This window comes from Mauremys reevesii, linkage group 10 (genome assembly GCF_016161935.1).
Source record: "Mauremys reevesii isolate NIE-2019 linkage group 10, ASM1616193v1, whole genome shotgun sequence".
NCBI lineage: Eukaryota > Metazoa > Chordata > Testudines > Geoemydidae > Mauremys > Mauremys reevesii.
In genome coordinates, this window is record NC_052632.1 from 49,052,943 (window position 1) to 49,080,916 (window position 27,974).

General features: G+C 48.8%; 2 protein-coding genes across 2 annotated transcripts in view; both read right to left on the minus strand.

Moving 5' to 3' along the window:
• Positions 1-450: 450 nt before the first annotated feature.
• The window catches only part of LOC120373766 (ankyrin repeat and fibronectin type-III domain-containing protein 1-like), a 740,213-nt gene continuing 712,689 nt past the window's right edge, over positions 451-27,974 (minus strand). The window contains exons 23-24 of the mRNA XM_039492609.1: positions 24,664-24,749; positions 451-551 (exon numbers count right to left, since the gene is read on the minus strand). Coding sequence (XP_039348543.1) covers positions 24,667-24,749 — 83 coding nt within the window. The 3' untranslated portion in view covers positions 451-551; positions 24,664-24,666. The remainder of the gene's footprint in view (positions 552-24,663; positions 24,750-27,974) is intronic.
• Positions 13,349-16,343, minus strand: LOC120373767 (noggin-2-like). The gene has a single exon (XM_039492610.1). The coding sequence runs from the start codon at positions 15,297-15,299 to the stop codon at positions 14,655-14,657; it is 645 nt and encodes a 214-aa protein (XP_039348544.1). The 5' UTR covers positions 15,300-16,343; the 3' UTR covers positions 13,349-14,654.

Consider the following 27,974-nt stretch of genomic DNA (forward strand, 5'->3'; position numbering starts at 1 on the left):
TAACTAGAAATAAAGGGTCAAACCTAGCTACATTACTATTAGACAAAGGGGGTTTGGGGGATTTACTCCAATGCGCCCCACTCTCATTCTCCATCCATCGTATTGTAGTTTAAATAAATTTTCAAAATTGAAACCAGTGTGATTATATTGCTTTAGTTTGACAAATAAAATATGCAGAGTTTTAAAATATTGTGCATGGAATTTTTAATTTTTTGGTGCAGAATTTTTGGTTTTTTGGCTCAGAATTCCCTCATGAGTAAATACAAAATGCTTTGAGCAACTTGACCAGGAGGGTGTATGGAAGCACTATATTAATTTTCCTGCTCAGTGTAAGGTCAGCAGCAAGAAGGTAGGAACCCTATTTATTGATGGGCACAAAACATGGCTAAATGGATTTTCAGCATCAGCAGGGTTGAAGGATGCTGCACACAGGTCATTGGATGGGGGTTAGTGGCAGTGCTCTAATTTGAATGCTGATTTTTGTTGGTTAGCTGCATTGCAGCTGCAGGCTGAAAGCAGCGTGATGATCTCTTCACAGTTCCAATGTTTGCCTAGGAAAGGGAAAATAGGAAGGGTTTTTAAAGCACATTTTGTAATAGGTAAGAGTCCCCCCCCTCCCCCACGAGCGAAACAGGCTGCCTGCCATAGAGGCAGACTGCTGGGCCCAGGTGCTGGGCTGAGCCAGTGTTCAGAGAATGCCTTGTGAAGGAACACTTGCAAATCAATGCTACCCTAGTGTTTCAGATTTACCAGGCCATAGAGATTTCTGGTGTAAACCCTTCGACTTGGAGATTAACTTGGCCCATAGCAAGGAATTGGTTCAGCAAAACAGGGGCTGTCAGGAGCAGGGTCCCAGCCAGAGGCAGCCTGACATCATATATCCAAAAAATCTCCACAAGGAGCATAGACAGTTCATTCACACACATGTTCTCCTTTGTCAAGGCTGGTTGTGTTAGAAGTAAGGGTGGCAATACCACCATGCTATCCTTCCTTCTGTGCTGCTGCTGGCAGGGACACTGTCTTCAGAGATAGGCACCTTAGCAAGCAGCTGATGCTCTCCATTGCCCAGCTGTGAAGACAGTGCTGCCAACAATCACATGATGTTGCCAGGTTATGCTTTTGTTCCTTTTGGGGGGCGGGGAGGGGCTTGTGCATACCTGTGTCCTTAGAAGAATCAATAGTTTGTGTGTGGTTATTTTTTGCTATAAAAATGTCTAGGAAACATCTGTGTAATTGTAATGAAGACTTCCAAAAACAGTTCAAGTTTTTTAAAAATGACACTTCAACACTGGACGGCAGCACAGTTATATGTGAGATATGTGGAGCACATTTCTCCATGGCCCACAGTGGTCGAAATGACATTACCCAGCACCTTCAGAGCAAGAAACACAGAGATGCTGATAAAAGTAAGTGTTTAACACCAAGTGTTTGAGGATTTTTTCTGAGGCAAGATACAGAAGCTAAAAAAGCACTGGAGATCCGCCTTTGAGTGCACTGAAAAGTTTGAGTGGGCTCTGCTGAGGAATATGCTGCAGTGGGAGCAAATGCAAGACAGCCTCGCTGCACACCACAGAATTCCCACCTTAAATAATGTGGAACTAGAATTCCCACCTTAAATAATGTTGGATGAAAATTGTCTCTTTGATGAATGGTTTAGTGCAAAATCAATTGTCTCCAGTTGTCTCCAGTTGTCTTTCAGAGAACACCCATCACCAAAAGGTGGCAAAAGATTTTTCGAGAGATGGACTGTACTGAAGTACAATACACAGTTCTAGCCAATGCTGTGGAATTTGTGCTGTATCTGCCTGGTACTACAGCACCTGTTGAACGTGTCTTTTCAATTGTGAATGATATGTGGTCTCCTGAAAAATCACATCTGAATGTCTCCAACATGCAGGCTGTCTTGTGTGTGCAAGTTAACTTTTCTCTAGAATGTACTGCGTTCTATGACAAGTGGCTGAAAGACAAGCAAATCCTCAGAAAAATAGCATCATCGAGAAATACAACTGGTATCAAGCAGCCATAGGCGGCGAGTTCCATACCCATGTGGTGCTCAGGCACCAGCAATATTCAGAACCAGGGGCCCAACTCCAGCAATATGTGGAGCCGGGGGCCCCCCCCCCCCACGCCTCCCCGAGTGTTCCGCGGCCCCGACTTGCTGCCCCCTGCTCGTCTTTCCCGGGCCCGGGAGCAGAGAATCACGGACTGTCTCTTCCCTGAGCAGTGCCATGCTGCCTCCCAGCAACTGCTGCCGCAGGGTCCTAGTGCCCCCATCTCCAAGGCCAGGACAGACTGACTCTGAGCCTGCCCTTCTTCCTCGAACCCTTCCCTTTTCCGGCAGGACCCTCAAGCAGCACAGGGGGGCCCCCCTCTGCCCGCAGTCACCACTCCTGCCCCATGCAAGGAGGCAGCCCCATCCCTCACTCCCAGTGAGGCTACAGTGACAGTGTGCTATTGGGGGGCAGGAAAGGGGGGGCTCCTCCCCCAGAGTTTGCTGCTGCTGGCAGGGAAAGGGCTGGGGGGAGTCTTCTCTGGCCCCTGTCCCAGAGCAGCCTGCTTGCACCCCAAACTCATCCCCAGCTCTGCCCCACCCCAGAGCCCCCCCACCGCACCCTCAACCCTCTACCCTAGTCCTGAGCCTCTCCAGCCCCCCAAACACCTTATCCCCAGTCCCAGCCAGAGCCCTCATCCCCCCGCACCCTGACCCTCTGCCTGAGCCCCAAGCCCCTCCAACCCCCCAAACACCTTATCCTCAGTCCCAGCCACAGCCCTCATCCCCCCGCACCCTGACCCTCTGCCTGAGCCCCTCCAGCCCCCCAAACACCTTATCCTCAGTCCCAGCCAGAGCCTTCATCCCCCCACACTCCTACTCTTGCCCTGAGCCCCTCCCACACCCCAAACCCCTCATTGCCAGCCGAGAGCCCTCACCCCCTACACCCCTACTCTCACCCTGAGCCCCTCCCACACTCCAAACCCCTCATCTGCATGCACACCCCACAGCCTTCACCCCTGCACCCCATCCCTCTGCACCCCTCCCATCCCCAAACTCCCTCCCAGAGCCTGCATCCTGCACCCCAATCCCCTGCCCCAGCCTAGGGTCTGCACCCCAGACCTCCTTCCTCACCCAAACTCCCACCCAGAGCCTTGGACAGGTGCGGGGTGGAGTTTGGGGGTGGGGCAGAGTTTGGGCAGGGCAGGTTCTGGGCACCACCAAAATTTCTACAAACATGCCACCCATGCAAGCAGCTTCACACCCTGAAGCATTACAAGACTAGGAACAATGTCAGTAACTACTGAGTTTTAAGTAAAATATGAAACCATGAAATAAGTGAACATATATATATATATATAATATATGAAACTGCCTTATCTTTTTGCGTACTGTAAGTAAACTCCTCTGAGCACTGACCATCTCTTACCGGTGTCCTCTTTTCAGTTTAGGGAAACATGGTCACCCTAACCATGGATGGAAAGACAATTCATGTGCTGTGGCCCGTACATGGTGTTCATGTGCTCTCTCCCCAGGCCCTTATCCAGCCATGACTCTAAGAAGTAAGGAGGATGAGATTGCCCAAGCTAGAAATAGACTTTCCAAGCAGTGGTTTCTCTGCTGTGGTGACTTGTTCTCCTTTCTTACCAGCTAGAAGTAGCCAGACTTGCCTTGCTGAGCAACAGAGAGCTGTTCAATGCTGAGTTTTCACAGCCTCTTTCAGAAGACTCACGAAGGAGATACTTCCCAAACTGGAGAGTTCCTCCTCTGCCGCCCTTTCCTCCTTCTGTGGGGATAAGCTGCAGCTTTTCTTTAACCCAGCATTGCATCCAGGAGGAATCAAGTAGCTCCCAAATCATTCAGGGCAAAGTGTCCACAGAGCTGAGCATGGATTCTGACTCCCACTGTGGAGCCATGGCTTCTCCAGGTGGAAGAAGAACCACTTGTGCCAGCCCAAACTGCTCCTCAGTAAGAATGGTCACAGCAAAGATAGCACCTGCTTTGATTCCAGCAAAGCACTGAGTAAGGCAGGGGTTGGCAACCTTTCAGAAGTGGTGTCCCAAGTCTTCATTTAGTCACTCTAATTTAAGGTTTTGCATGCCAGTAATACATTTTAACATTTTTAGAAGGTCTCTTTCTATGTCTATAATATATAACTAAACTATTCTTGTATGTAAAATAAATAAGGTTTTTAAAATGTTTAAGAAGCTTCATTTAAAATTAAATTAAAATGCAGAGTCCCCCCGGACCGGTGGCCAGGACCCGGGCAGTGTGAGTGCCACTGAAAATCAGCTCGCGTGCCATAGGTTGCCTACCCCTGGAGTAAGGCATGAGCAGCCAAAGTGTGGTTCATGCCCCCAGCATTCTACTTCTCTTGTCACTGTTAATGCACAGAATCTGCAGCCCCTAGTCACTACAGCTCCCAGCATGCAATACTCCATCTTGTTCCAAAGCTTTATGGATAGGGCCCTACCAAAGTCATGGTTCATTTTGGTCAATTTCAAAGTCATAGGATTTTAAAAATCTAAAATGTCATGATTTCAGCTATTTAAATCTGAAATTTCACCACGTTGTAATTGTAGGGATCCTGACCCAAAAAGGAGTTGGGGGTGGGGTTTGCAAAGTAATTGTAGGGGGAAGGTTGTGGTACTGCTACCCTTACTTCTGCACTGTTGCTGGTGGCGGGGCTGCCCTCAAGCTGGGCGGCTGGAGAGTGGTGGCTGCTGGCTGGGAGCCCAGTTCTGAAGGCAGAGCCACTGCCAGCAGCAGCGCAGAAGTAAGGATGGCAGGGTATTGTATTGCCACCCTTACTTCTGTGCTGCTGCCTGCAGAGCTGGGCCTGCAGTTAGCAGCCACCACTCTCCAGCCACCCAGCTCTGAAGGCAGCAGTGCAGAAGTAAAGGTGGCATGTTATGGTATTGCCACCCTTACTTATGTGCTGCCTTCAGAGCTGGGTGCTGCCTTCAAAGCTGGGCCCCCAGCTTTGAAGGCAGTGCAGAAGTAAGGGTGGCAATACCGCAACCCCCGTAAAATAACCTTGCGACCCCCCTGCAACTCCCTTTTGGGTCAGGACCCGCAATTTGAGAAAATTCCCCCATGAAATATGTATAGTATAGGGTGAAAGTACACAAAAGACCAGCTTTCACAGGGGGTGGGGGTGGAGATTTCATGGCCTGTAATGTGTTTTTCATGGTCATGAATTTGGTAGGGTTGCTATTTATGGGTCATGCCATTCCTCCTCCATGGGGGTGCCGCCTAGTAAAGCAAAGGGCAGCTGCAATCTGACACATTTTATGGAAATTAAGTGTAGTCCTTGGACTCCTGGCAAGTTATAGAGTGAACCTCAGCTGAGCAAAGTTTGGTCAGCCCTGATGTCTGAGGATGCACCTCCAAATATGACACCTCCCCACCGCCACAAAGAACTGCCATTGGATGTTGCAAAGCTGCACACGGAAACACGCACCTTTACTGGCATTATTTTGTTATTAACAGTCAGAACCAGCCTCTCTGCTACCCAAGTGCCTGGAGGAGGAGATACCCAAGTTCCCGGAGGAGGTACCCGGGGTGGTTGCTGGCAAGGGCGTAGGTTCCCTTACATTCCAGAGCAGGGAGGCAAGAGCAAACTCTGTGCTACGGCGCTGCTTGCAATTTTAAAGCAGTCCAGCTTATGGCCTCATCTAATTTACTTGATGAGATATTGCCCCTGCCCAAATGAAGCAGATGAGCTGAGCCTGGGGTGGCTCTCCCATCCCTCACGAACAGCTTTTGGAGAGAAATGGTGCATTTTGGCAGCAAATGGCGAAGAAGCATGGCAAGCAATATCAGGGGGAGGAAGGCAGCCACTGAGGCTGACTCATAGCTCTCAGCACCACCCTCCTAGAACAACATTCAGTTGCACATATATAAACAACTTCTTGGATTGAGCCAGCATCTGGGGTAACTTGCTTCCCCCTAAATACTGCTACCCACTCTTCCCTCATTAGCAATGGCCCTGGGGTCCCACCTAGTATGGAATAATTGCCCCATCTTTCATGCAGCACTGCCTTCATGCTCCCACTCACACTAAAGGCCCTCTCCCCCTATGCACACCCCTTACCCACTCACCCAGAGATCTAGCCCTCACTTGCCTTCCAAACATTATTGCTGCCCATCCCTGCTTCCCAGAGTCAGACTCTCCCCATTGTGTCTCTAGAGAAACTGACACACCATGTCCCACTGCCTGAAGCAGCACTGCAAATGCTGCTCTCACTGTGACTGTCAGAAGCAAAAGCATATGGGATGCACTACAACGGTGGCTGAATGGCAGGTGGAAATTTCTGGGGACATCAGTGGGGCTGCAGGACAACAGAGCTGAATTGTATGAAAAGGTTTATCTTTGCTCAAAAATAGCCTGAACCAAAGCCCACTGAAGATAAGACGACACTTCCCGTTGACTGAGTTAGTTGGGGATTGGTCCTGCTTTGAGCAGGGGGTTGGACTAGATGGCCTCCTGAGGTCCCTTCCAACCCTGATATTCTATGACTTCCATGAGTTATGGATCAGGCATTAAGGTTTGTACTGTGCTAAGGAGTCAGTAGGAGAGGTGAATGACTCCTGGCAAATGCCACTCTGGTTGCTACCCAAGGGCCGATAACTGGGTATCTGATTTCCTATGCTGTCCTACAAGGCAAACCATTCACCGCCACCATTATCACTGGAGAGAGAACATTTGTTTCTATAGAGTCATCTTTATTTCTAGAGCCCTTTGCCTGTACTGGCGTGTTATGGGTAGAGGCATAGCTCCATGTAGATCTGCAAAGTGTCTTTGGCCCAGACCCTCAAAGCTATTTAGGAGCCTAACACCCATTTATTTCAATGAGAATCAGGAGCCTAAACAACTTTAAGTATCTAGGTCTTTAAGTGTACACACATTCTGCATAGCCCAGGACAGGTGGTGGCAACACACATGAAAACAGAATATGCAAATATCTAGAGTAATGCAATGAGTCTCTTGAGACCAAATCCACAGAATAAATATTTCAAATGTTTTCATTTATTAAAAAAAACCTACCATTCACCTCTACTAAAGTCCAGCTCAGTAATTTCAGTACCAACAAGCATTGCACCATGTGTATAATATTTTAAGTAAGAAATAAGAACCGAGTCATAATACTTCATTATACTACACTGCATAGTCCCAGAGTTACTCCTTTATTTCAGTTAAGCCATACTACTCTACTGCACTTCATCAATGATATTGCCCATTCATTTCATATTCTATGTGTCAACATGGTGGAATCCTTCTTTGCTAAGAATACTTAGACCCATTTTTCTGTTTGCAAACTGAGCCGGAATTTTGTGAGTGGCCTCATTCTTCAGAAGTATTCTCTGAACAGTGTGAACAAACAATTTTTAGCCAGTGGGATGCTTGCAAACTGTTCATTTCAACTGGTCATGAATGATTCTTCACTATGTACTCACGATGCATGACTAGACTCTTAAAAAGTCACATGGTTTTGTTTCTTCTCCTTGACTGGCTGGATGAGAATTTTTGAACAGAATGACAAATGAGGACTAAGAAACTTCTGTATGAATTTTTGGGTAAATAATCATTTGAGTTCATGACATATTGGGGGGTTCCATGAACATTTTTTCCACAAATGAACTGGCAGCTGTTCAGACACTTCTGAATAACAAATTATACCTCCCTCCCCAAATAACAGGGGAGAGAACCTGCTGCTTTTATTTGCCCATATGTTGGCAATAGGTCTGTGACCTGCTCTACTGACGAGTATGCAGTCGAGTGGGATGAGTATATTGTTACAGGCAGCACGTGAGCCACAAGTTGATATGATGGCAGCCAAATTATACACAGAGATATGCAATTACCCAGAATTACAACATATGCAGCCCCCTGAGGAATGATTGAGGGTAGGTAGGTAATACACATAGAAGTGGACTTTGAACTTAGGTACCATCTAACACTGTGATTCTCAACCAGGGGGATGCATGTTCCTGGAGGATGCAGAGGTCTTCCAGGGACTACATCAACTCATCTAGATATTTGCCTAATTTTACAACAGGCTACATAAAATGCACTAGTGAAGTCAGTACAAACTAAAATTTCATACAAACAATGACTTGTTTATACTGCTTTATATACTATACACTGAAATGTAAGTACAATATTTATATTCCAATTGATTTATTTTATAATGATATGGTAAAAATGAGAAGGTAAGTAATTTTTCAGTAACAGTGTGCTGTGACAGGTGTGTCTTTTTATGTCTGCTTTTGTAAGCAAGTAATTTTTAAGTGCAGTGAAATTTGGGGGTACATAAGACAAATCAGACTCCTGAAAGGGGTACGGTAGTCTGGAAAGGTTGAGAGCCACTGAGCTAACATACTGGATAAGTTTGGCATGTACCCATCTAGTGGCTGATCTACATAAGGATAAGTGCCTACTACTAGTACTAGCCAATTGAATTACTCCTTTAGTTCAAGGTGTAGAGGCCTGTGGCTCTGACATTGAAGGCTGTGTGTTCTAGCCCCATTGATAACCCAGGCATTCAATGGAGTGCACTTGTATTGCTACAGCTATATAGTTATGGAGCTTCACTTTTAGACCATGTCTACGCTATCGGCTAAATCGGCACTGCTGCAATCAATGCAGCAGTGTCGATTTAGTGGGTCTGGTGATTTCTGTATTCCACCTCCCCAAGAAGCATAAGGGAAGTCGGTGGAAGAGCATCTCCCATTGACACAGCGCAGTGTAGACATTATGGTAAGTGGATCTAGCTATGTTGATTTCAGTTTCATTATTCGTGTAACTGAAGTAGCATAACTTAGGGTACGTCTACACTACCCACCAGATTGGTGGCTAGTGATCAATCTATCTTGGATCGATTTACGCAATAAACTGATCCCCGATCACTCTGCCATCGACTCCGTACTCTAGCGCAGCGAGAGGTGGAAGTGGAGTCAATGGGGGAGCAGTGGCAGTCGATCCCGCACAATGAGGACGCAAGGTAAGTTGACCTAAGATATGTCGACTTCAGCTATGCTATTCTCGTAGCTGAAGTTGCGTATCTTAGGTTGATTCCCCTCCCCATGTAGACCAGGCCTTAGATCAATTTACCGCAGTAGTGTAGACCAGCAAGTTGCATCTCTCGCACCACTGCTATAAACTACTGAACACTTGGGTGCTATTAGGATGCGTATCCTGCTCACCTGGAACTCTTGGTCTTGGAGTCTCAGAAGAACAGATCTTGTGACATTTCTTGTACTTTCAGTTCAGCTGGAAATACCACAGAACAGCTTTTCTCCTCATACTTCAGCACCGTTGCAGCAGCAATAATAAAAGCCAATGGGAGGGATGATAGATTTGTCCTTTTTTTAACCAAAGAAATGTTCAGGTTCAGTCTGCCTTTCAGATAGATTCACGGAGATTATTTTCTTCAATCCAGTTCACTCACCTGTCTAAAAGCTGAGCTATTGTTTTACATTATAACTGGGCTTCAGTCACATGGCATGTGCTGACACTAAAAACCTTGGGCCCTGGATCTGAAAGGCTGGTTCATTGGGCACAGAGGATGAGTGTAACATGGAAAACTGGGTCAACCTATAACCCACCCAGTGTGGTTTACTGGTGAAACAGCATTAACTGAAGAGGATGGGCCAGGGTACAATGTTCTGGTGTCACACTGACCTGAGCTAGCAAAGTCCAAGACACAAGGTCTTGGGCTAATGGTGGAGCAAGCAAAGGCAAAGGGGAGAAAGTAACCTCTTTGGCATTGGATAGAAAAGAGTTTAACATCCCTGAACTGCAGAACTGGTGTGAAAGTCAAATATGAGTTTAAAAGAAAGGTTTCTCAACACAGGAGAACTGTATCCAGATCCCAAGGTGAAATAGCAGCAACCATCCAGATCCAAGGCTGCTTTAACAAGAAGGACCGTCAGCTGGGAGGGAATGTCTTGATCTGGGGACTCTGGTTAGAAGAGAGAACTTTACCACTGCCCTGGTGGTGAGGGCAGGCAGAAGTACCCTGACATAAGGCTCCTGTACAAGAGAGATCTTTATAAACATACATAAGTTTAGCACTGTTTTGAGCTGTGATTTTCAGGGAATACTATTGGAAAAGGGTGTTTGGCATGCCCACAACAGCCTCTCCCAGTCACTTGCAGTCTTTCCCCCTCTATGTAAGAAAGGGTTAAGCTGCTGATCCTCTAGCTAACCACCTCATCCTGTTCCGTCAGCTAAGTGGCGCCTCTGAGTTAGTAAGGGGTTTCCAAAACCCCAGAGACTTCGCCATCAGAGTGAGCCAGAAGGGGGCTCCCCCTCAAACTCTTTGTTGTTGTTGCTGCTGCTGCAGAAAACACACTTTGAAATCACAATACATATTCATTAAGTTCCTTTCACCCTAAACAGGCCTGCATGTTAGAACAGTGCATGGGGGCGGGGGGAGAAAATGAAGGGATGCAGCAGACTCTGGAAGACCAAATGCACAGGGCCTATAGGCAATGCACGGAGGGGAAACAGAGGAGGTCTGAGGGCAATGTGGACTAATCATGGAAATATGGGCCATAAATGCAAGTGCCAAGGTATGACCATGGTTCCCAGGTGTGTGTGTTCCCAGACACATGACTAAGTGTTCCTATGCCCATGCTGAAATGTACCTGTCTATAAGCAAAAGGGACAGCAAGGATGAAGAGGCATTTGCTTAGATCTCAAAGCACTACACATGTGGAAACTGAGGCACAGAGCTGGCCCACGTCACTCATCAAGTTACTGGCAGAGCTGGGGGAAAGAAGCCAGATCTCAAAATTTGGTGTCCTGTACATTGGACCACATAGAGGCATGAGAAAGATTTTACACACTGCCTGTCCCCTAATTGCAAGCAGATACACTAAAAACTAGGCCTTATTCCCATCCATCTCTCATGCCACTCAAAACTCCTTCTGATGCAAAGGAGAGATAAGAAGACTGACAGATTTATTTGGGCATAAGTTTTCATGGGTAAAAAAAACACTTCGTCAGATGCATGTGAAGAAGTGTTTTTTTTTTACCCACGAAAGCTTATGCCTAAATAAATCTGTTAGTCTTTAAAGTGCCACCGGATTCCTCGTTTTTGTGGATACAGACTAACACGGCTACCCCCTGATATAAGATTGGTTAATCATCCTGCACACATCCCCATCCCCAGTTCCATGCTTGTCACATGTCTACATTCACAGCCTTTCCTTAGCTGCTGAAACCACTCCTGTTAACACAGTGGCAAAACCTTCATCAGAAAATAATAGGGGCATTTGAGCAATGGGGATTGGCAGGGGATAGCAGGAGTGAAAATGCATTTTTCCTGCAGCCCCACTCAGAGGGACATGAATGAGGGAGTCAAATGTTGTCTGGTAGGGTGTGTCTCCTTATTCTCCCCCCACATCTGGTTAAACTTAAAGACTGAAGCAGAAGCTGCAGGACATTTGGCCCTGACTCCCTTGTATTGGGAGTATGTTCCTGATCTCGGGACTGAGGCAGCCCCTCCAGTTGCACAGCATGGAGGCTTTTAGGCTGTTTTATCCTCTGCAATTAGGACACACACACAAAATCACCCCCTTTCCCCTTCCCCCACAACTAAATTCAGCCACTGAGTCCAGGGAATGGTTTATTTCCCAGGTTAGCACAAAGCAGGGTCTCCACATACCCCTGGAATCTGCAGAACAAAACGCACTAAGATGTTAAAGGGCCATTTGTAACCAAATCCCAACACACCAGATACTGTTGGGATTATGTCTGAAATATTTTCCCAGAATACCCTCCCCCACACCCACCCCCCGGCAAAAGGCCTCCTACAGATGTTCGGTGTCCACACCACAGATGTCGTTCTTCTTGCAAGATGAGCTGACCCATTCCTTTCCCAAACATCCCGGATGTTTTGCAAGTTGCACTAGAAGTGTTATTTTTTCTGCCCCCTTGAAAGAGATTGGGTATCTGGGTGGGGGGGAAACGGCCAACCTGTTTCCCCTCCCGTGAGTGGGTTACTGTTTACATGGCTCCTGGAAGATGTCAAGTGCTAAAATCATTATCCCCTTGTAAACACACTCCCTTCTGCAGCAGTTTGCACCTATTCCAAGTTTAGCCTCTGTTTTACTAAAATCTGAATCCAGTCCCTCCATAAGTCGCATTGGCCCCACAGAAGCTTGGCAGGCGCTCTGCCCCCACCAGAGGAGCCAGGCACTCGCTGGAGGTGGTTTCTATAAAGCTTGATGGGCCTGATCCAAAGCCCACAGAAGTTCCTGGGAGTCTTTCCACTGACTTCAATGGGCTCTGACTCAGGCCCGCTGCCATTTGCCCACCATCCCAATGCACTTTGCTCAGACGGACGGTGATCAGAGCTTTCCCTGCCTTTGCTGGAGTTCACCGTCAGCATCTCTGCACACTGTTGACATGGCTGCACTAGGGAGTGAGATTTGCTCCTCACTGACCAAGAGTTTTCCAGAGAGCATTTTCTTTTTGGTCTTTGCAATGTACTCTATGTCCAAGGATGACAAGTATTTCAAAGAACTGGGGAAGATGCCTCCATCACCACCACCATCTGCAGACTACTCCATGCATGCAGTTGCAGTCCAGATCCTGCCACCAGCTTTCCCCTTTTCCTTTTCCCCCCTCTTCCAATGTGGCAGCCCTTTTAGGACCAGATCCTGACCCCAAAGGCAGAACTCCCATTGACTTCAATAGGAGCAGGAGTAGGCCCTCAGGGCCCAACTTTGCAAAGTGCTGAGCTCCCTCAACTTCCACTCACTTGAACACCTCACAGGATCATGCCAACACCCCTTTGCCCATAGCCTGCCATCTAGAGGCTGATGATCCTACAAGGAGCTGAGCACCATCTGAGGGAGAGTAGGGCATCCTGCTCACCCCCTGGCAGGATTGGGCCAAATGATGACTTCAGTGGGAGCTGAAGGCACTCAGCACCTCTGCCAGGTCAGTCCCCCAGGAATGTTCCTCCTCCGCATGACTCAATTGCAGATGACACATTCCACTGGGGAGAGAATTTCCAGTTCCCACCCCACTCGAGTTATTCCTCCAAGGCCCCGGCCCAGAGCAACCCCCACTCCTTCCCTCCCCTGCTAATGACTAGCAACAGCTACAACATTTGCTCTAACACATGGGCTTTTGAATTTTGCCAGGCATTTTAATGGCTCAGGCAATAACCTCTACCCCTTCCTCCACCACTGAGAACCTGAGAAATCTGAAACTCAGAATCCTAGTGACACAGAGTAAGCGAGAGACCCTGACAAGGCACAGTGAAGAAGGAAGAAAAACTCATGCAGATACTAGACAATTGCTCCCTTCCCAAAACATTTCAATTATTTTACCCCTTATCAGCCATTTATCCCTCTCTTCTGTCCTCCATCTCCTCACCAGGTGCAGAATTTAAATAAAAACAGAGCCTGATCCTCAACTGGTGTAAAGTGGTGCAAGTCTCTTGACTTTAGTGGAGCGATACTGAGCTACACCAGCTCAGGATCGGGCCCCAAGAAACCTAGCACCATAATCTCCTTTCCCAGAACTCTGTAGTGCATAAGTAATTGTTTCTTCAGAGATAGAGTTTATTGCTAAAAATGTTTTGATCAGTCATAGTTCATATTTACACTGATATGTTTTTAAAGGAATATTCAAGTAAACATTTCCAATATTTTCTGGCATAATCTCTAGCTTTTTTTATACACAAACATTAAAAATAAATAAACTGTACACAGAAAATTTCTTTCAACATCTCTACATTACTATATGTATTCCAAAACCAACAAAACAGACTCCACTCTTTCATAACTTTGTACTTTAAAAAAAAATCTCTTTTGTAATTAACCAGTAAACACTTTTAAAAAACGTAGAGAGCTTTGCAGATCAGTTGAAACATTTGAAGAAGACAAAAATACAGCAAATAGAAATTAACATCTTCAAGGGCTTCTGTGTTGGCTTTTTGTTGAATCATCTTGACTGGAAATTTCCCCCTTCCCTTTTGCAGGGAAGTACTCAGATTTTAGTGGGATGGATTTGAAATGTGGTCCTATGTCTTTAAAATAATAATAAAATAATAATAATAATAAAATAAAATAATAATAATAAACAGCTGCAATTTCCCCCTTCTTTTTAAAATCTCTATATTTACAAGACTGGTAACTCCCTCTCTCTCTCTCTCTCTCTCTCTCTTTCTGTTTTGTTTTGTTAGAACGCTATATATGTATAAAAATAAACATCTGATTGTAGTGCTTAGCTTTGCCTCTGGCCTGCACTGCAGTTCCTTTCAGTTTTGCTTTGCCATTTAAAATACAATAAGCCATAAACAGTGCAAGGGATGTAATAAGGGGAGAGAAACGCACAAACAGATCCTCATGTGAGCGTGTGCCCATCTCTGTGTGTGTCCTTTCAGTCTCAGGGTCTCGGTGGGTGGGAGGGGAAGGGAGGGGGGGCGACTTGCACTGCGAGAGACAGCTAGGTACTGGGCTGGATTATGCCTCCTGGTGCACCGATCCTCTGAGATCCCCATGCAACGGGGTTGGGATCCTGCAGGGCAATGGAGGCCGCCCCCTCGCTCCAGTTGGGATCCCGGTGAGTCCGTCCAGGAGCCTGGCACGCCGAGCAGGGGGCACGCCCAGCGCGGCGGAGGCGGCTCCCCAGCGCGGCTCAGCAGGAGCACTTGCACTCCGAGATCAGCGGGTACTGGACCGGGATCCAGGTGCAGTACTTCTGCCTGGACCAGCCTTGGCAGTACCAGCGCAGAAAGGTCTTGGGCACGGACTTGGCCGGCTTGCAGTACATGCCCTCGGGGAAGGAGCAGGACTTCTCGGCGAAGCAGCTGCCCTCCTTGATGTAGCGCGGCCAGAAGCGGACGCCCAGGTCCTTCCAGGCGTAGCGCACGGGGCAGTGGGTGTAGGCCCACAGCCACTGCAGGAACTTCCTCCGGGCCTTCTTGCCCAGCTTCAGGCGGGGTCCCGAGGGGCTCTCGCCCAGCTCCAGCTTCTTCAGCTCGCCGGGCAGCGGCGCCGAGCCCCGGAGCCTGGGCGTGGGCGCCGGGCTGGAGAGGTTCCCCGGCGCCGGGGCGGCCACCGACATGAACGCGGGATCGAAGCTGCTGCCCAGCTTCTTCCTCAGCGTCCGCTCGTCCAGGTCCTGCTCCTTGGGGTCGTACTCGGGGTCCGGGTGCTCCAGGATGTCCTTGACGGGCAGGTTGTCGCTCGGGGAGGGCCGGAGGCGGAGGTAGGGCTGGCCGGAGCCGCGCTGCAGCAGCAGCCAGCCGGCCCAGAGCAGGAGACTCTGCGGCCCCTTCATGCTCCCGCCGGCGCAGACAGGCCCCGGGCGGCGGCCGGGACTCGCCCCGGGCTGCTTTCCGAGCGCTCGCTACTGCCCCGCGCTGCCCCTTGCCAAGTCCAGGGGAGTCATAAATAGGCCGAGACAAAGTCCAGCGAGGCCCGTGGCTTTAAATAGCTCCCCCGGGGCTGCCGGGACTCAGCATCGGCGGCTCCCCGCTGCCGCAGCCGGGCGAGCAGCCCTGCGCCCCTGCGAGCAGCCTCCCGAAGGGCCCCGGCGCCTCTCCCCCTCCGCGGCTCGCTCCCTCCCTCCGCTCTGTCTGGCTCCACGAGATTCACAGCGGCCCCGGCTCCATCCCCATGGTGACAGCTGGACTTAGAGCCACGACAGCTTGTCTAGACGCTGGGACAGGGTTTGGCGTGAGACTGGAGCCCAAGAATAAACCCCTCTTTATAGACGGGGAGCCGGGCACAGGGTCCGGCCGGCGGCAGCGAGGGGGAGGGGAGAGTCCTGCACACGCACTAACAGCTGCAGCTCTGAGGGGGGCTCCCCACTTTTCCCTTCCCCGCCCCGCGATCGGAGCAGGGGCAGGCGCTTCCTCAGGCGGACACGCAGCGCTGGGCGAGCGGCGCGGAGCTGGCTCCCATGGCTGGGCTCAGGAAGCCGGACTTAGCTCCCGAGGCTTCTCCCCGGGCTCATCCTCCAAGCGAGTCGCTCGCCCGCCCACGACAGGTCCGCACGCGGCTCCGGGCTGTAAATCCCCCGCTGCCCAGGCCCGGGCAGGACGCAGGCTGGTGCTCCGCTCCGCTCCGCGCGCTAGGGACCCGGCGCCGTCCTCGGGGGCTCCCTGCCCGGCGAGGGCAGCGCGGGTCGCATGAAGCAGCAGCTCTCGGGAGGGGCTGTGCAGCGGGGGCCAGAGCACCCCCTGCTCTGCGAACAGCCCGTGGCGAGCCTCAGCCCTCAGCGAGCCCAGGCTCCAGCGGAGCTGCCCATTCCCCCGCCAGTCTGCGGGGTGCCTCGCTCACTTCAACGCGCGCTCTGTGCACGGGGAGGGAGCCGCGGGCAGCTCATCCACGCTGGGACCGGGGGGGGCTGCAGGCTGCGCGGGCGGTCCTGGCGGAGGAGCCCTGCCCGGACCTCGATCCTGCGGCACTGGCAGCCCGACTCCCTTTGCCCGCCTGCCTGCGGCTGCTGTGCCCTGCGGAGCGCTGGGACCCACGTGCCCGCTCCGCTCTGCGCTGCCCAGCTGCTGCCCGGCCGCCGCGCACTGCCGAGCGCCCCGCGCGAGCCCAAATTAAATATCCCCCTCGCCGGCGCGAGGTGTCAGCTGGAACTGCCCACCGCTGTCATTTTCCCCACGCTCCCTGATTGACAGCCCCCCGCCTGCGCCGGGGGGCCCGCTGGGTCCTAATGCCCAGCTCCACACCCGCACTCAACCCTTTCCCTGCTGCCGGGGCTTGCAGCAGCTCAAAGATGGACCTGTCAGGGCAATATAGGGCACCTCTGCCGGGCCTAGCTAGGTCTCTGCTGGCTGGGCTTGCGTCTGGCTGCATGGCCCTCCCGGGCACATTCGATGTGCTGGAGAGCACTGAAAGGGTTAACACGAAAACAGAGGTGTCAGAGAATCCTGCAGAGGCTGCTGGGCGACCACTGGGAGCTGCTGCAGGCACTTGTTTTGAACCTGGTGCTTCTCACACACTGCTGTTTTGCAGAGAGATATGGGCCAGCCAAGCAATGGACGCTTGTGACACCGCTCTTTTTGGAGGGCTCATCATGCATTCGACCTGCAGCGGGGCCACGGGAGTATTACAAGCCAGATCCCTGACCCCTTCCAGCATCAGGACCAGAAGGGAAGCAAGCAAACATGGCATGATTTCCCACCACCACACCCCCTCTTCCTCCCTGCAAATTAGAAGGCCATCCCTGAATGAGGTCACCTTTGGACAGACAACTTAGTGGCTTATGCTGCTCTGGGGAAGTAACCACTGCATAGGATAGTGGTAAGCTCTGCTTCGGGTGGGCACATGGGACCAAAAGTCTGCTCTCAGTTTCACCGGTGTAAATCTGGAGCAAGTCCATTCACTTAAAGAGAATCAGTCATTTAACAGGAGCAGACTTTTATCCATAGTGTTCAGACAACTAGATGACACAAACACTGCACATTATCCCACACCCAGGGAGTGTTCCTCCAGTTTGTGCAGGCATTTAAACCATACAGAAAGTTGGTTTCTTTCCTTGCGATGTCACATAACTTTCTTTCTGATATTCCCACACTCCCTAATTAAGGACAAATCCACTGGGTTTTGCCCAACAGGTGTCTTAAATGTACCTCTTTACAGCTCCAATTTGGGAACTAGAGATCATTGAGTTCAGTGGTTCTCAGGCTGTGGCACTTGCCACTTCAGGCAGGTGCAATGTTGAACCATCTGTCAGTCTTCAGGCAGTGATGTCTCATGTAGCGCAGACCCAGTTTCTTTCAGTGTTCCTGTGTTTCTTTGGAGTACATTCAAGCAGGACCACATCTGTGGATGACTCCAAAATTGGAGGAAGGGCAAACATACAAGCATATAGAAGCAAACTGCAGAGGAACCTGGAGATAGTAGAGCTGTGGGGGGTTGCAGATGATGAAGGGAGATTTGGTACCAAGGATTGTAATGTCCTGCCCCAGAGGACAGGAAATAAACAGATCACATACAACTAGGGAGATGTAACAGCCTCACCACCCATCGTTCTAGTGAGTTTGTTTTCAGATTATCTCCTAATATTGCTTTTTCAAGTAGCCGAGCAGCTGCAGGGAAGGCAAGGGATTGGGATGAGAAGGCTGTTGGGAAAAGTGTCCAAGAGTAGATCTTAAGAAGTGGTCTTCTAATGAAACATGTGAGATGTATCTGAGAGCCACAGCCAGTGGGGGCCACACTGCTTCTTTCTGCACAGAACATGGATCCCATTTTTGTTTCTCTTGCTAAAAAGCAATAAACACAGGACAGGAGAGAATGTGCATGTGCACTGACTTGGGTTCCCATACACATGGCCTACGCAGGGCCATTCTGCCACATAGGAGCATGTCAGATGGGAATGGCCCAGGGTTTGAAGCAGAAATTTTTTAGCAACATAAAGTTTTTGGTTGCCACTCTCAGCCTCTGTCACATGTGAAAGGGGTGCACAGAGATTCTTGAGGAGGAGAAGCTCTGAGCCAGATGGAATCTCAAATGTAATCAGCGTTAATTCTGGTCCTTACCCTCCCCAGAACTGCAGTGCTGCTCCATGGCAGCCCATATCCCCTTCAAAAACTTTTTATCACTATGCACAAAACTAAAATGTGCTCAGTGTAGTGAGTCAGTGTCCAGTTTTGACCAGACTGTGACTGCCCCTTCTCCCCTGCACAAAATCCCAGTGCACAGTTGCTGGAACATAACCCCCAAGGAGAGTCTTACTCCACAACTGAATGTGCTGTATTTGTGGTTATCTGTGGATCTGCAGCACACGAGGGCCAGACCTCACTCAGAGCATCATTCCAGTTTAAGAGAAACACCTCTTTCCCCCGGAACCTCCTGACTTAAAGTAAAGCTAGGTTAAGGCATTTCCTTACCCCCTTTCAATATGGAGGAGGCTAAGGATAAAAAGCTCTCATCTGAGACATGTACTGACAACCTTGTAGGCTCAGGGGGTTGGAGCATGAGGGCTGGTGTATGTCAACATAGTGAAAAACCCAAGCCCTTCTCACCTCCTTAACCTCTGCGTTGCTCTCCACTGACATCAACATTGAACGTGGTCCAAAAATTGGACACACAGCTGGCTCCTCCGTGCTGACACTATGAAAGAACATTCTTGCCCGTGCCCGTCACTCCCTCACAAAGGCATGAGGTAACCAGTCGCCCAGTGGGGCCAAAGCAGGGCAAGTAAGGGAATGGGGTGTACTAGTGAGGCAAATTCTCACCATGCACCTTCAGGAAAGCAGGGTGCCCTAGTCAACAGGACATTTGTGGGCCCCATGCAGGATATAAGTTGATCAGAGATGGCTGGATGCAGGATGCATCCGACAAACAAATAAAAAGGGCATTTCCCATTTTTTTTTTACTTTTACTCTTCATTCAATATAATGTCAAATTATATAATGGAAGAATGTTTTAAATAAGATTTTTAGGTACAGGGCCAGATCCTTAGCTGGTGTACATCAGAATAGGCCTGTTGACGTCAGTGGAGAGACCCAGACTTACACCAGTTGAGGATCTGGCCTCCAGCGTTTTCCAACTAATTAAAATATCATAGAATCATAGAAATGCAGGGCTGAAAGGGACCCCAAGAGGTCATCTACTCCAGGAGCTCTCAACCTTTTTCTTTCTGAGGACCCACCAACATGCTATAAAACAGAGGTAGGCAAACTACGGCCCACGAGCCACATCCAGCCCGCGGGACCTTCCTGCCCGGCCCCTGAGCTCCTGGCCCAGGAGGCTCACTCCTGGCCCCTCCCCCGCTGTTCCCCTTCCCCCGCAGCCTCAGCTCACTGTGCCGCCAGCACAATGCTCTGGGTGGTGGGTCGCGAGCTCCTGGAGTAGCGCAGCTGCAGAGTCAGGCCTGACCTGGTCTCTGTGCTGCGCGGTGTGTGGCTGTAGTGCCACCAGCCACCGGTGCTCCAGGCAGCGCGGTAAGAGGTCAGGGAGCAGGGGGTTTGGATAGAGGGCAGGGGAATTTGGGGGGGGGGGGTCAGGGGGTGGGGGTGTGCAGGGCCAGCTCCAGGCACCAGCTAAAGAAGCAGGTGCTTGGCGTGGCCAATACCAAGGGGTGGCCCTTCGGCCACTATTGGGGCGGCAGGTCCGGGTCTTCGGCGGCAATTCAGCAGCGGGTCCCTCAGTCCCTGTCAGAACGAAGGACGTGCCGCTGAAGCTTGGAGCGGCACAATCGCGCTGCCATAGGTTTTTTTTTTTTTTTTTTTTTTGCCGATTGGGGAAGCAGAAAACCTGGAGCTGGCCCTGGGGGTGTGTATTGGGGTCGGGGCAGCCAGAGGGCGGGGAATGGGTTGAATGGGGAAGGGGTCCCGGGGGCAGTCAGGAAGGGGAGGGGAGTTGGATGGGGGCAGGGGGCAGTCAGGGGCAGGAGTTCTGGGGGCAATCAGGGGACAGGGAGAAGGGGTGATTGGATGGGGCAGGGGTCCAGGGGAGGCTGTCAGGAATGAGAGGAGGGGTTGGATGGGGCAGCAGAGGGCAGTCAGGGGCAGGGGTTCTGGGGGCTGTCAGGGGACAGGAAGCAGGGGGAGTGAATGGGGCAGGGGTCCTGAGGGGGCCATCAGGGAACAGGTTGGGCTGGATGGGGCAGGAATCCGGGGGGGCATCAGGGGGCGAGAAGCAGGGGGAGTCAGATGGGGGCAGGGCCAGGCCATGCCTGGCTGTTTGGGGAGGCACAGGCTCCCCTAACCGGCCCTCCATACAATTTCTGAAACCCAATGTGGCCCTCAGGCCAAAAAGTTTGCCCACCCCTGCTATAAAAGCTCCACAGCCCAGCTGTGCCACAACTGTTTTTCTGCATATAAAAGCCAGGGCCAGAACCACTGATCTAGACCAGCTCCCCTGTGCTGAGGAAGAACTAAGTAAACCTAGATCATTCCTGATAGACATTTGTCTGTCCTGTTCTTAAAAACCTCCCATGACAGGGATTCCACAACCTTCTTTGGAAGCCTGTTCCAGTGCTTAACTCGGGTCTCAAACTGAAATGACCACAAGGGCCACATGAGGTCTAGTGCATTGGCCCGAGGGCTGCATCACTGACACCCCCACCCTCACTACCCCTGCCTCCGCCCCCACTCCACCCCTTCCAAGAGGCCCCGCCCCTTCCCACTCCTTCCCTGCTCCTTTCCACCCCCTTCCCCAAAGTCCCCACCCCAACGCTGCCCCTTCCCTGTCACCAGGGGGTGCAGGAGAGGTGCAGGGTGGGGCAGGGAATTGAGGTGCAGGAGGTGCACAGGGTGCAGCAGGGGGCTCAGGGCAGGGAGTTGAGGTGCAGGAGGTGCACAGGGTGCAGCAGGGGGCTCAGGGCAGAGAGTTGAGGTGCAGGAGGTGCACAGGGTGCAGCAGGGGGCTGAGGGCAGGGAGTTGAGGTGCAGGAGGTGCACAGGGTGCAGCAGGGGGCTCAGGGCAGGGAGTTGAGGTGCAGGAGTTGCACAGGGTGCAGCAGGGGGCTCAGGGCAGGGAGTTGGGTGCAGGAGGTGCACAGGGTGCAGCAGGGGGCTCAGGACAGGGAGTTGGGTGCAGGAGTGGCGTGGGGTGCGAGCTCCAGCCCGGTGCCTCTTATCTAGAGTGGCTCCGGGGTGGCAGTGGCACGCACCAGGGCCAGGGCAGGTTCCTGGCCCTGCGCTGCACCTCTCCATTCCAGGAGGCAGCCAGAACCACGGCCCCTGGGGTATTTGGGGTGGACACAGGGCTCCGCTGCTGCTTCTCCAGGTACCTCCTACGAAGCTCCTATTGGCTGCGGTTCCCTGTTCCCGGCCAATGGGAGCTGCAGGGGGCAGTACCTTGAAGCGAGGCAATGCAGGAGCCCTCTGCCTCCTTCCCTCTCCCCTCCAGCTCAAAGGGACATGCTGCCAGCCGCTTAGGGGAGTGGCACAGGTCTTGCAGCGCCATGGGGGGCAATCCCCTAGGCCGCGGGCTGTTGTTTGCCCACCCCTGGCCTGGAGGTAGGCAGAGCAGGGGGGCGCGGGGAGCTTGGCGGGCCACACAGAAAAGCCCCGCGGGTGACGTGTTTGAGACCCCTGGCTTAACTATTCCTACAGTTAGAACATTTTCTTAATATCTAATCTAAATCTCCCTGGCTGCAGATTAAGCCCATTACTTCTTGTCCTACCTTCAGTGGAGGTGGAGAACAATCAATCCCTGTCCTCTTTGTAACAGCCCATAACAGATTTAAAGACTTATCAGGTGGGTCTGACTCCTCCCCGCCCCCAGTCTTTTTTCCTCAAGGCTAAACATGCCCAGTTGTTTTTAACCTTTCCTCAGAGGTCGGGTTTGTAAACCTTTTACCATTTTGGTTGCTCTCCCTTGGAGTCTCTCCAGTTTGTTCACATCCTTCTTAAAGTGTGGTGTCCAGAAATGGACACAGGACTCCAGCTGAGTCCTCATCAATTATAAGTAGAACTGGACAATTACCACCTGTGTCTTACATATGACACTCCTGTTAATACACCCCAGGATATTAGCCTTTTTATATTGTTAGCATCGCACTGTTGACTCATATTCGGTTTGGGAACCACTCTAACCCCCAGATATTTTCCAGAAGTACTGCTGCCTAGGTAGTTATTCCTCATTTTGTTCTTGTGCATTTGATTTTTATTTCCTCAGTATTTTGCACTTGTCTTTATTGAATTTCATTTTGTTGATTTCAGATCAATTCTTCAATTTGTCAAGGTCATTTTGAATTCCAATCCTGTCCTCCAAAGGGCTACCAACCCCTCCCAGCTCAGTGTCATCTGCAAATTTTATAAGCATCCTCTCCACTCCATTATCCATGTCATTAATGAGAATATTGAATAGTACCAGACCTAGGACTGACCCTATGGGACTCCACCATATACATCCTTCCAGTTTGGCAGCAAACTATCGATAACTATTCTTTGAGTATGGTTTTTCAACCAGTCACCATATAGTAATTTCAACTAGACCACATTTCTCTAGTTTGCTTATGAGAATGTCGTAGGACCATGTCACAAGCCTTATTAAAATCAAGATCTATCACATCTACTGCCTCTCCCCTATGCACTAGGCCAGTAATTCTGTCAGAGAAGGAAATTAGATTGGTTTAGCATGATTTGTTCTTGACAAATTGACGCTGGCTATTTCTTATAACCCTATTTATTGTTTGATTGTTTAATAATTCATTCCAGTATCTTTCTAGGTATCGATGTAAGGCTGACTGATCTATATTCCCCAGGTCCTCTTTGTCTCCCTTTTTAAAATTAAGACAGGGACTATGTTCGTCCTTCTTCCATCCTCAGGGACCTCACCTGCATTCCATGAGTTCTCAAAGATAATCACTAATATTTCAGTCTGCTTTAGCTAGTTCCTTAAGTAACCTAGGAAGAATTTCATCAGGACCTGGAGACTTAAATACATCTCACTTATCTAAATATTCTTTAACCTGTTCTTTCTCTAGTTTGGCTTGGTTTCCTTCTCCTGTGTTGTTAATATTAATTGTGTTAAGTATCTGATCACAATTAACCTTTTTTGAGAATGGAGCAAAATAGGCATTAAAACCTAAGACCTTCTTGCTGCCATCCGTTATTAGCTCTCCTTCCCTGTTGAGTAGAGGACCTAACTTCTTTGCTCTGGGATTGGGTGGGGAGCAGAGAAACAGAGCCACAATGCCTATTTGTTGCCATGCACTTAGACTCAAAGTCTGGGTAGTCTGTATGGAGGTGTAAGGAGAGTTCTTACTCCCCCATACAGGCACATCGTCCTAGTCACAAACTAGCCCTTAATGAAAGTGAGTTAAGGTTGTAAATAATACACATTAGACAGAAATGTCTTCTTAGAATTCTGCAGTTATTTAAACAATTAAAAATGAAACCCAGGAAATTGTAAGTTAAAGGCATCCTGCAAAGGATAAATGGTTGTGTGAGGTTTTTATTTTTACATATAAAGAAGAGCCTGAAAGGTTTTTGTAAAAAAAAGAAAAGAAAGAAAGGGGTGGGGGTAGAAGCAACAGAAAATGTTGGGTGAGTCGGAGGTTACCTTTTTTTTTCCGGAAGACCCTATGGACAAATGGATTACTGGTAGGAGTTCAACATCAGACATGTTAGCCATCTGATTAATGGAGAAGGGGATGATTTTTATTCAGCCTATTTAAACCATTTTCTCTTTTGTTCGGTTTGTTTAATGTTTCTGTTAACAAACATTTTAATTTAAAGGCCCAAATGAACAGTTGGGAGAAAAACTATCTTTGTTAGAAATTCATCCCCGCTTCTTCAGCTATGGCGTGAGAAAGCTTGCAGTCCGCAGCTGAGACTGCTACCAGATCTTCCTGCTACATCAGTAAAGATTAGACTTGATATTCCTGATAGTTAAAAAGTTTTAAAAAAAAGCCAAACTTCCTCTCCCCCAATATTTTTTACACATTCCAGGCCTTCTTTATGCATGATAATTAAGGCTGATTGCCTGGCAAGGCAAAAATGGGAAAGGCATTTCTTTGACTTGACAAAAAAATACAAAAGTCATAATTTTCATTTAAAAGAAAATGGACTAGTCATGGCACACAAGGTTTTAATTAGTGTTATGTATATTTTCCAGTAGAAATATATTATATAGCTGTCATCAATATGTTTAAAGCATATGAACACCATCAGACATGCACAGGACTAGTTTATGACTTGTACTACACATCTGCACAGAACCACACTTACCTCTCATGACGACTTTCCAGACCGTGTGGCAAAAATACAGCCATAACGATGAAGCCAACCAGAAGAGTACACTCCCAATAATTCATCTGCAGGTAAATGTTAAAAAAATAGTTCAGAAGTCTGGAGATTCAGAATAAAGGCACTAGAGAAAGCCTTAAGTCTGACTGGTTCACGATCTACAGGCTCTTCCTATCCAAGTACCCACTTACCTCCAACTACCCTATAGCAATATCTCCATGCCTCTTCCCACCTCCAGCGTGGGGCACAGAACTCACCTGTTCTATTACAAACTCAGCTCTGCCTCCCACAGATGGACCATCAATCTACACATGAACATTCCTCCACTTCAACGGCCCATTGAGGCCTTGTCTGGACTAGAGGAAAAGGATTTTTAAATTGAGTTACCTATTTAGAGGGAGGAATTCAGGGCTGGCCAGCTAAGCCAGGTTTCAAGATGTTAAACTGCATCTCCACTAGGTTCTAAGCAGTATTTAAAATGGGGTTAGCTACCCTGAGACTGCTAACTTGTTTCCAAAAACAACCCCTAGGAGTCATATCAAAAATGGAAACTAGGACAGATTACAAAGGATGAATATAGGCAAACATCACAGGAACGCAGGGGCAAGATTAGAAAGGCAAAGGCACAAAATGAGCTCAAACTAGCTACGAGAATAAAGGGAAACAAGAAGACTTTTTATCAATACATTAGAAGCAAGAGGAAGACCAAGGACAGGGTAGGCCCACTGCTCAGTGAGGAGAGAGAAACAGTAACAGGAAACTTGGAAATGGCAGAAATGCTTAATGACTTCTTTGTTTCAGTCTTCACAGAGAAGTCTGAAGGAATGCCTAACATAGTGAATGCTAATGGGAAGGGGGTAGGTTTAGAAATAAAATAAAAAAAGAACAAGTTAAAAATCACTTAGAAAATTTAGATGCCTGCAAGTCACCAGGGCCTGATGAAATGCATCCTAGAATACTCAGGGAGCTAATAGAGGAGGTATCTGAGCCTCTAGTTATTATCTTTGGAAAACCATGAGAGACGGGAGAGATTCCAGAAGACTGGAAAAAGGGCAAATATAGTGCCCATCTATAAAAAGGGAAATAAAAACAACTCAGGAAACTACAGACCAGTTAGTTTAACTTCTGTGCCAGGGAAGATAATGGAGCAAGTAATTAAGGAAATCATCTGCAAACACTTGGAAGGTGGTAAGGTGATAGGGAATAGCCAGCATGGATTTGTAAAGAACAAATCATGTCAAACCAATCTGATAGCTTTCTTTGATAGGATAACGAGTCTTGTAGATAAGGGAGAAGCGGTGGATGTGGTATACCTAGGCTTTAGTAAGGCATTTGATACGGTCTCACATGATATTCTTATCGATAAACTAGGCAAATACAATTTAGATGGGGCTACTATAAGGTGGGTGCATAACTGGCTGGATAACCGTACTCGGAGAGTAGTTATTAATGGTTCCCAATCCTGCTGGAAAGGTATAACAAGTGGGGTTCCGCAGGGGTCGGTTTTGGGACTGGCTCTGTTCAATATCTTCATCACTGACTTAGATATTGGCATAGAAAGTACGCTTATTAAGTTTGCAGATGATACCAAACTGGGAGGGATTGCAACTGCTTTGGAGGACAGGGTCATAATTCAAAATGATCTGGACAAATTGGAGAAATGGTCTGAAGTTAAACAGGATGAAGTTTAACAAAGACAAATGCAAAGTGCTCCACTTAGGAAGGAAAAATCAGTTTCACACATACAGAATGGGAAGAGACTGTCTAGGAAGGAGTATGGCAGAAAGGGATCTAGGGGTTATAGTGGACCACAAGCTAAATATGAGTCAACAGTGTGATGCTGTTGCAAAAAAAAGCAAACGTGATTCTGGGATGCATTAACAGGTGTGTTGTGAGCAAGACACGAGGTCATTCTTCCGCTCTACTCTGCGCTGGTTAGGCCTCAACTGGAGTAGTGTGTCCAGTTCTGGGCACCGCATTTCAAGAAAGATGTGGAGAAATTGTAGAGGGTCCAGAGAAGAGCAACAAGAATGATTAAAGGTCTTGAGAACATGACCTATGAAGGAAGGCTGAAAGAATTGGGTTTGTTTAGTTTGGAAAAGAGAAGACTGAGAGGGGACATGATAGCAGTTTTCAGGTATCTAAAAGGGTGTCATCAGGAGGAGGGAGAAAACTTGTTCACCTTAGCCTCTAAGGATAGAACAAGAAGCAATGGGCTTAAACTGCAGCAAGGGAGGTTTAGGCTGGAGATTAGGAAAAAGTTCCTAACTGTCAGGGTGGTTAAACACTGGAATAAATTGCCTAGGGAGGTTGTGGAATCTCCATCTCTGGAGCTATTTAAGAGTAGGTTAGATAAATGTCTAGCCGGGATGGTCTAGACAGTATTTGGTCCTGCCATGAGGGCAGGGGACTGGACTCGACTCAATGACCTCTCAAGGTCCCTTCCAGTCCTAGACTCTATGAATCTATAATCCTCCATACACACTGGAGAAACAGCACTATCTCAGATCCACCATTATACTGTCAGCTGGAGACCCCTGTCAACTCTATCCTCCATTCAAAGTACAAAGCAAATGTAACACTCCCCACACTTTTTCATCTCCTAATAAAACTCAGACACTAGACTATAAGGAGACTGCTATACCTGCACCACATGAAGGCCCACAGAAATCACAGCATAAGATCATCACTACATCTACGTCATACACTTGGATAACTCACAAGTATATGATATGTTGGGAGGGGACATGGGATAAGAGTGAAGGTGTGGTGGAAACTGTACTATGGATTTTCAGTGTCAAACATTTGCAAGGGAGTGGGTTAAATTTTAACCCTGACTTAGAATTTCCTCCCTTTCAAATATTTGTGCTTCTGTTACTACAGTATTTTAATCAGCCTTTCTTCTTAAATAAATGTTGTGTATTTACAAGCTCCATCACAGTGAAATAATTCACTGTCCGATCTTCCCCTTCAGTAGCAGAACTGTTGGTAGAAGAAATCTTCTGTCTGATGCCTTGGGATGAAACCAATTATAAGGCTGGAATACCAGCTGGGCTGAGGAGGGGTATTTAAAATGGGTGGTCTGAGACACATAGCTATAGCACACCACTGTGGTGTCTGGGCACTGCACCCCAGCAGCACGATAGGGAGTGCAGTTAAATCTCACATGGTACTTACCCCATGTTATCTACATTCAAATATGTCCTCGCAACTAAAGGGCTGATGGAAAAGAAAGTCTTATTTACCTTCTCCTTGGATATGCGCCCTTTCTATAGACCAGGCTACTCTGTGTG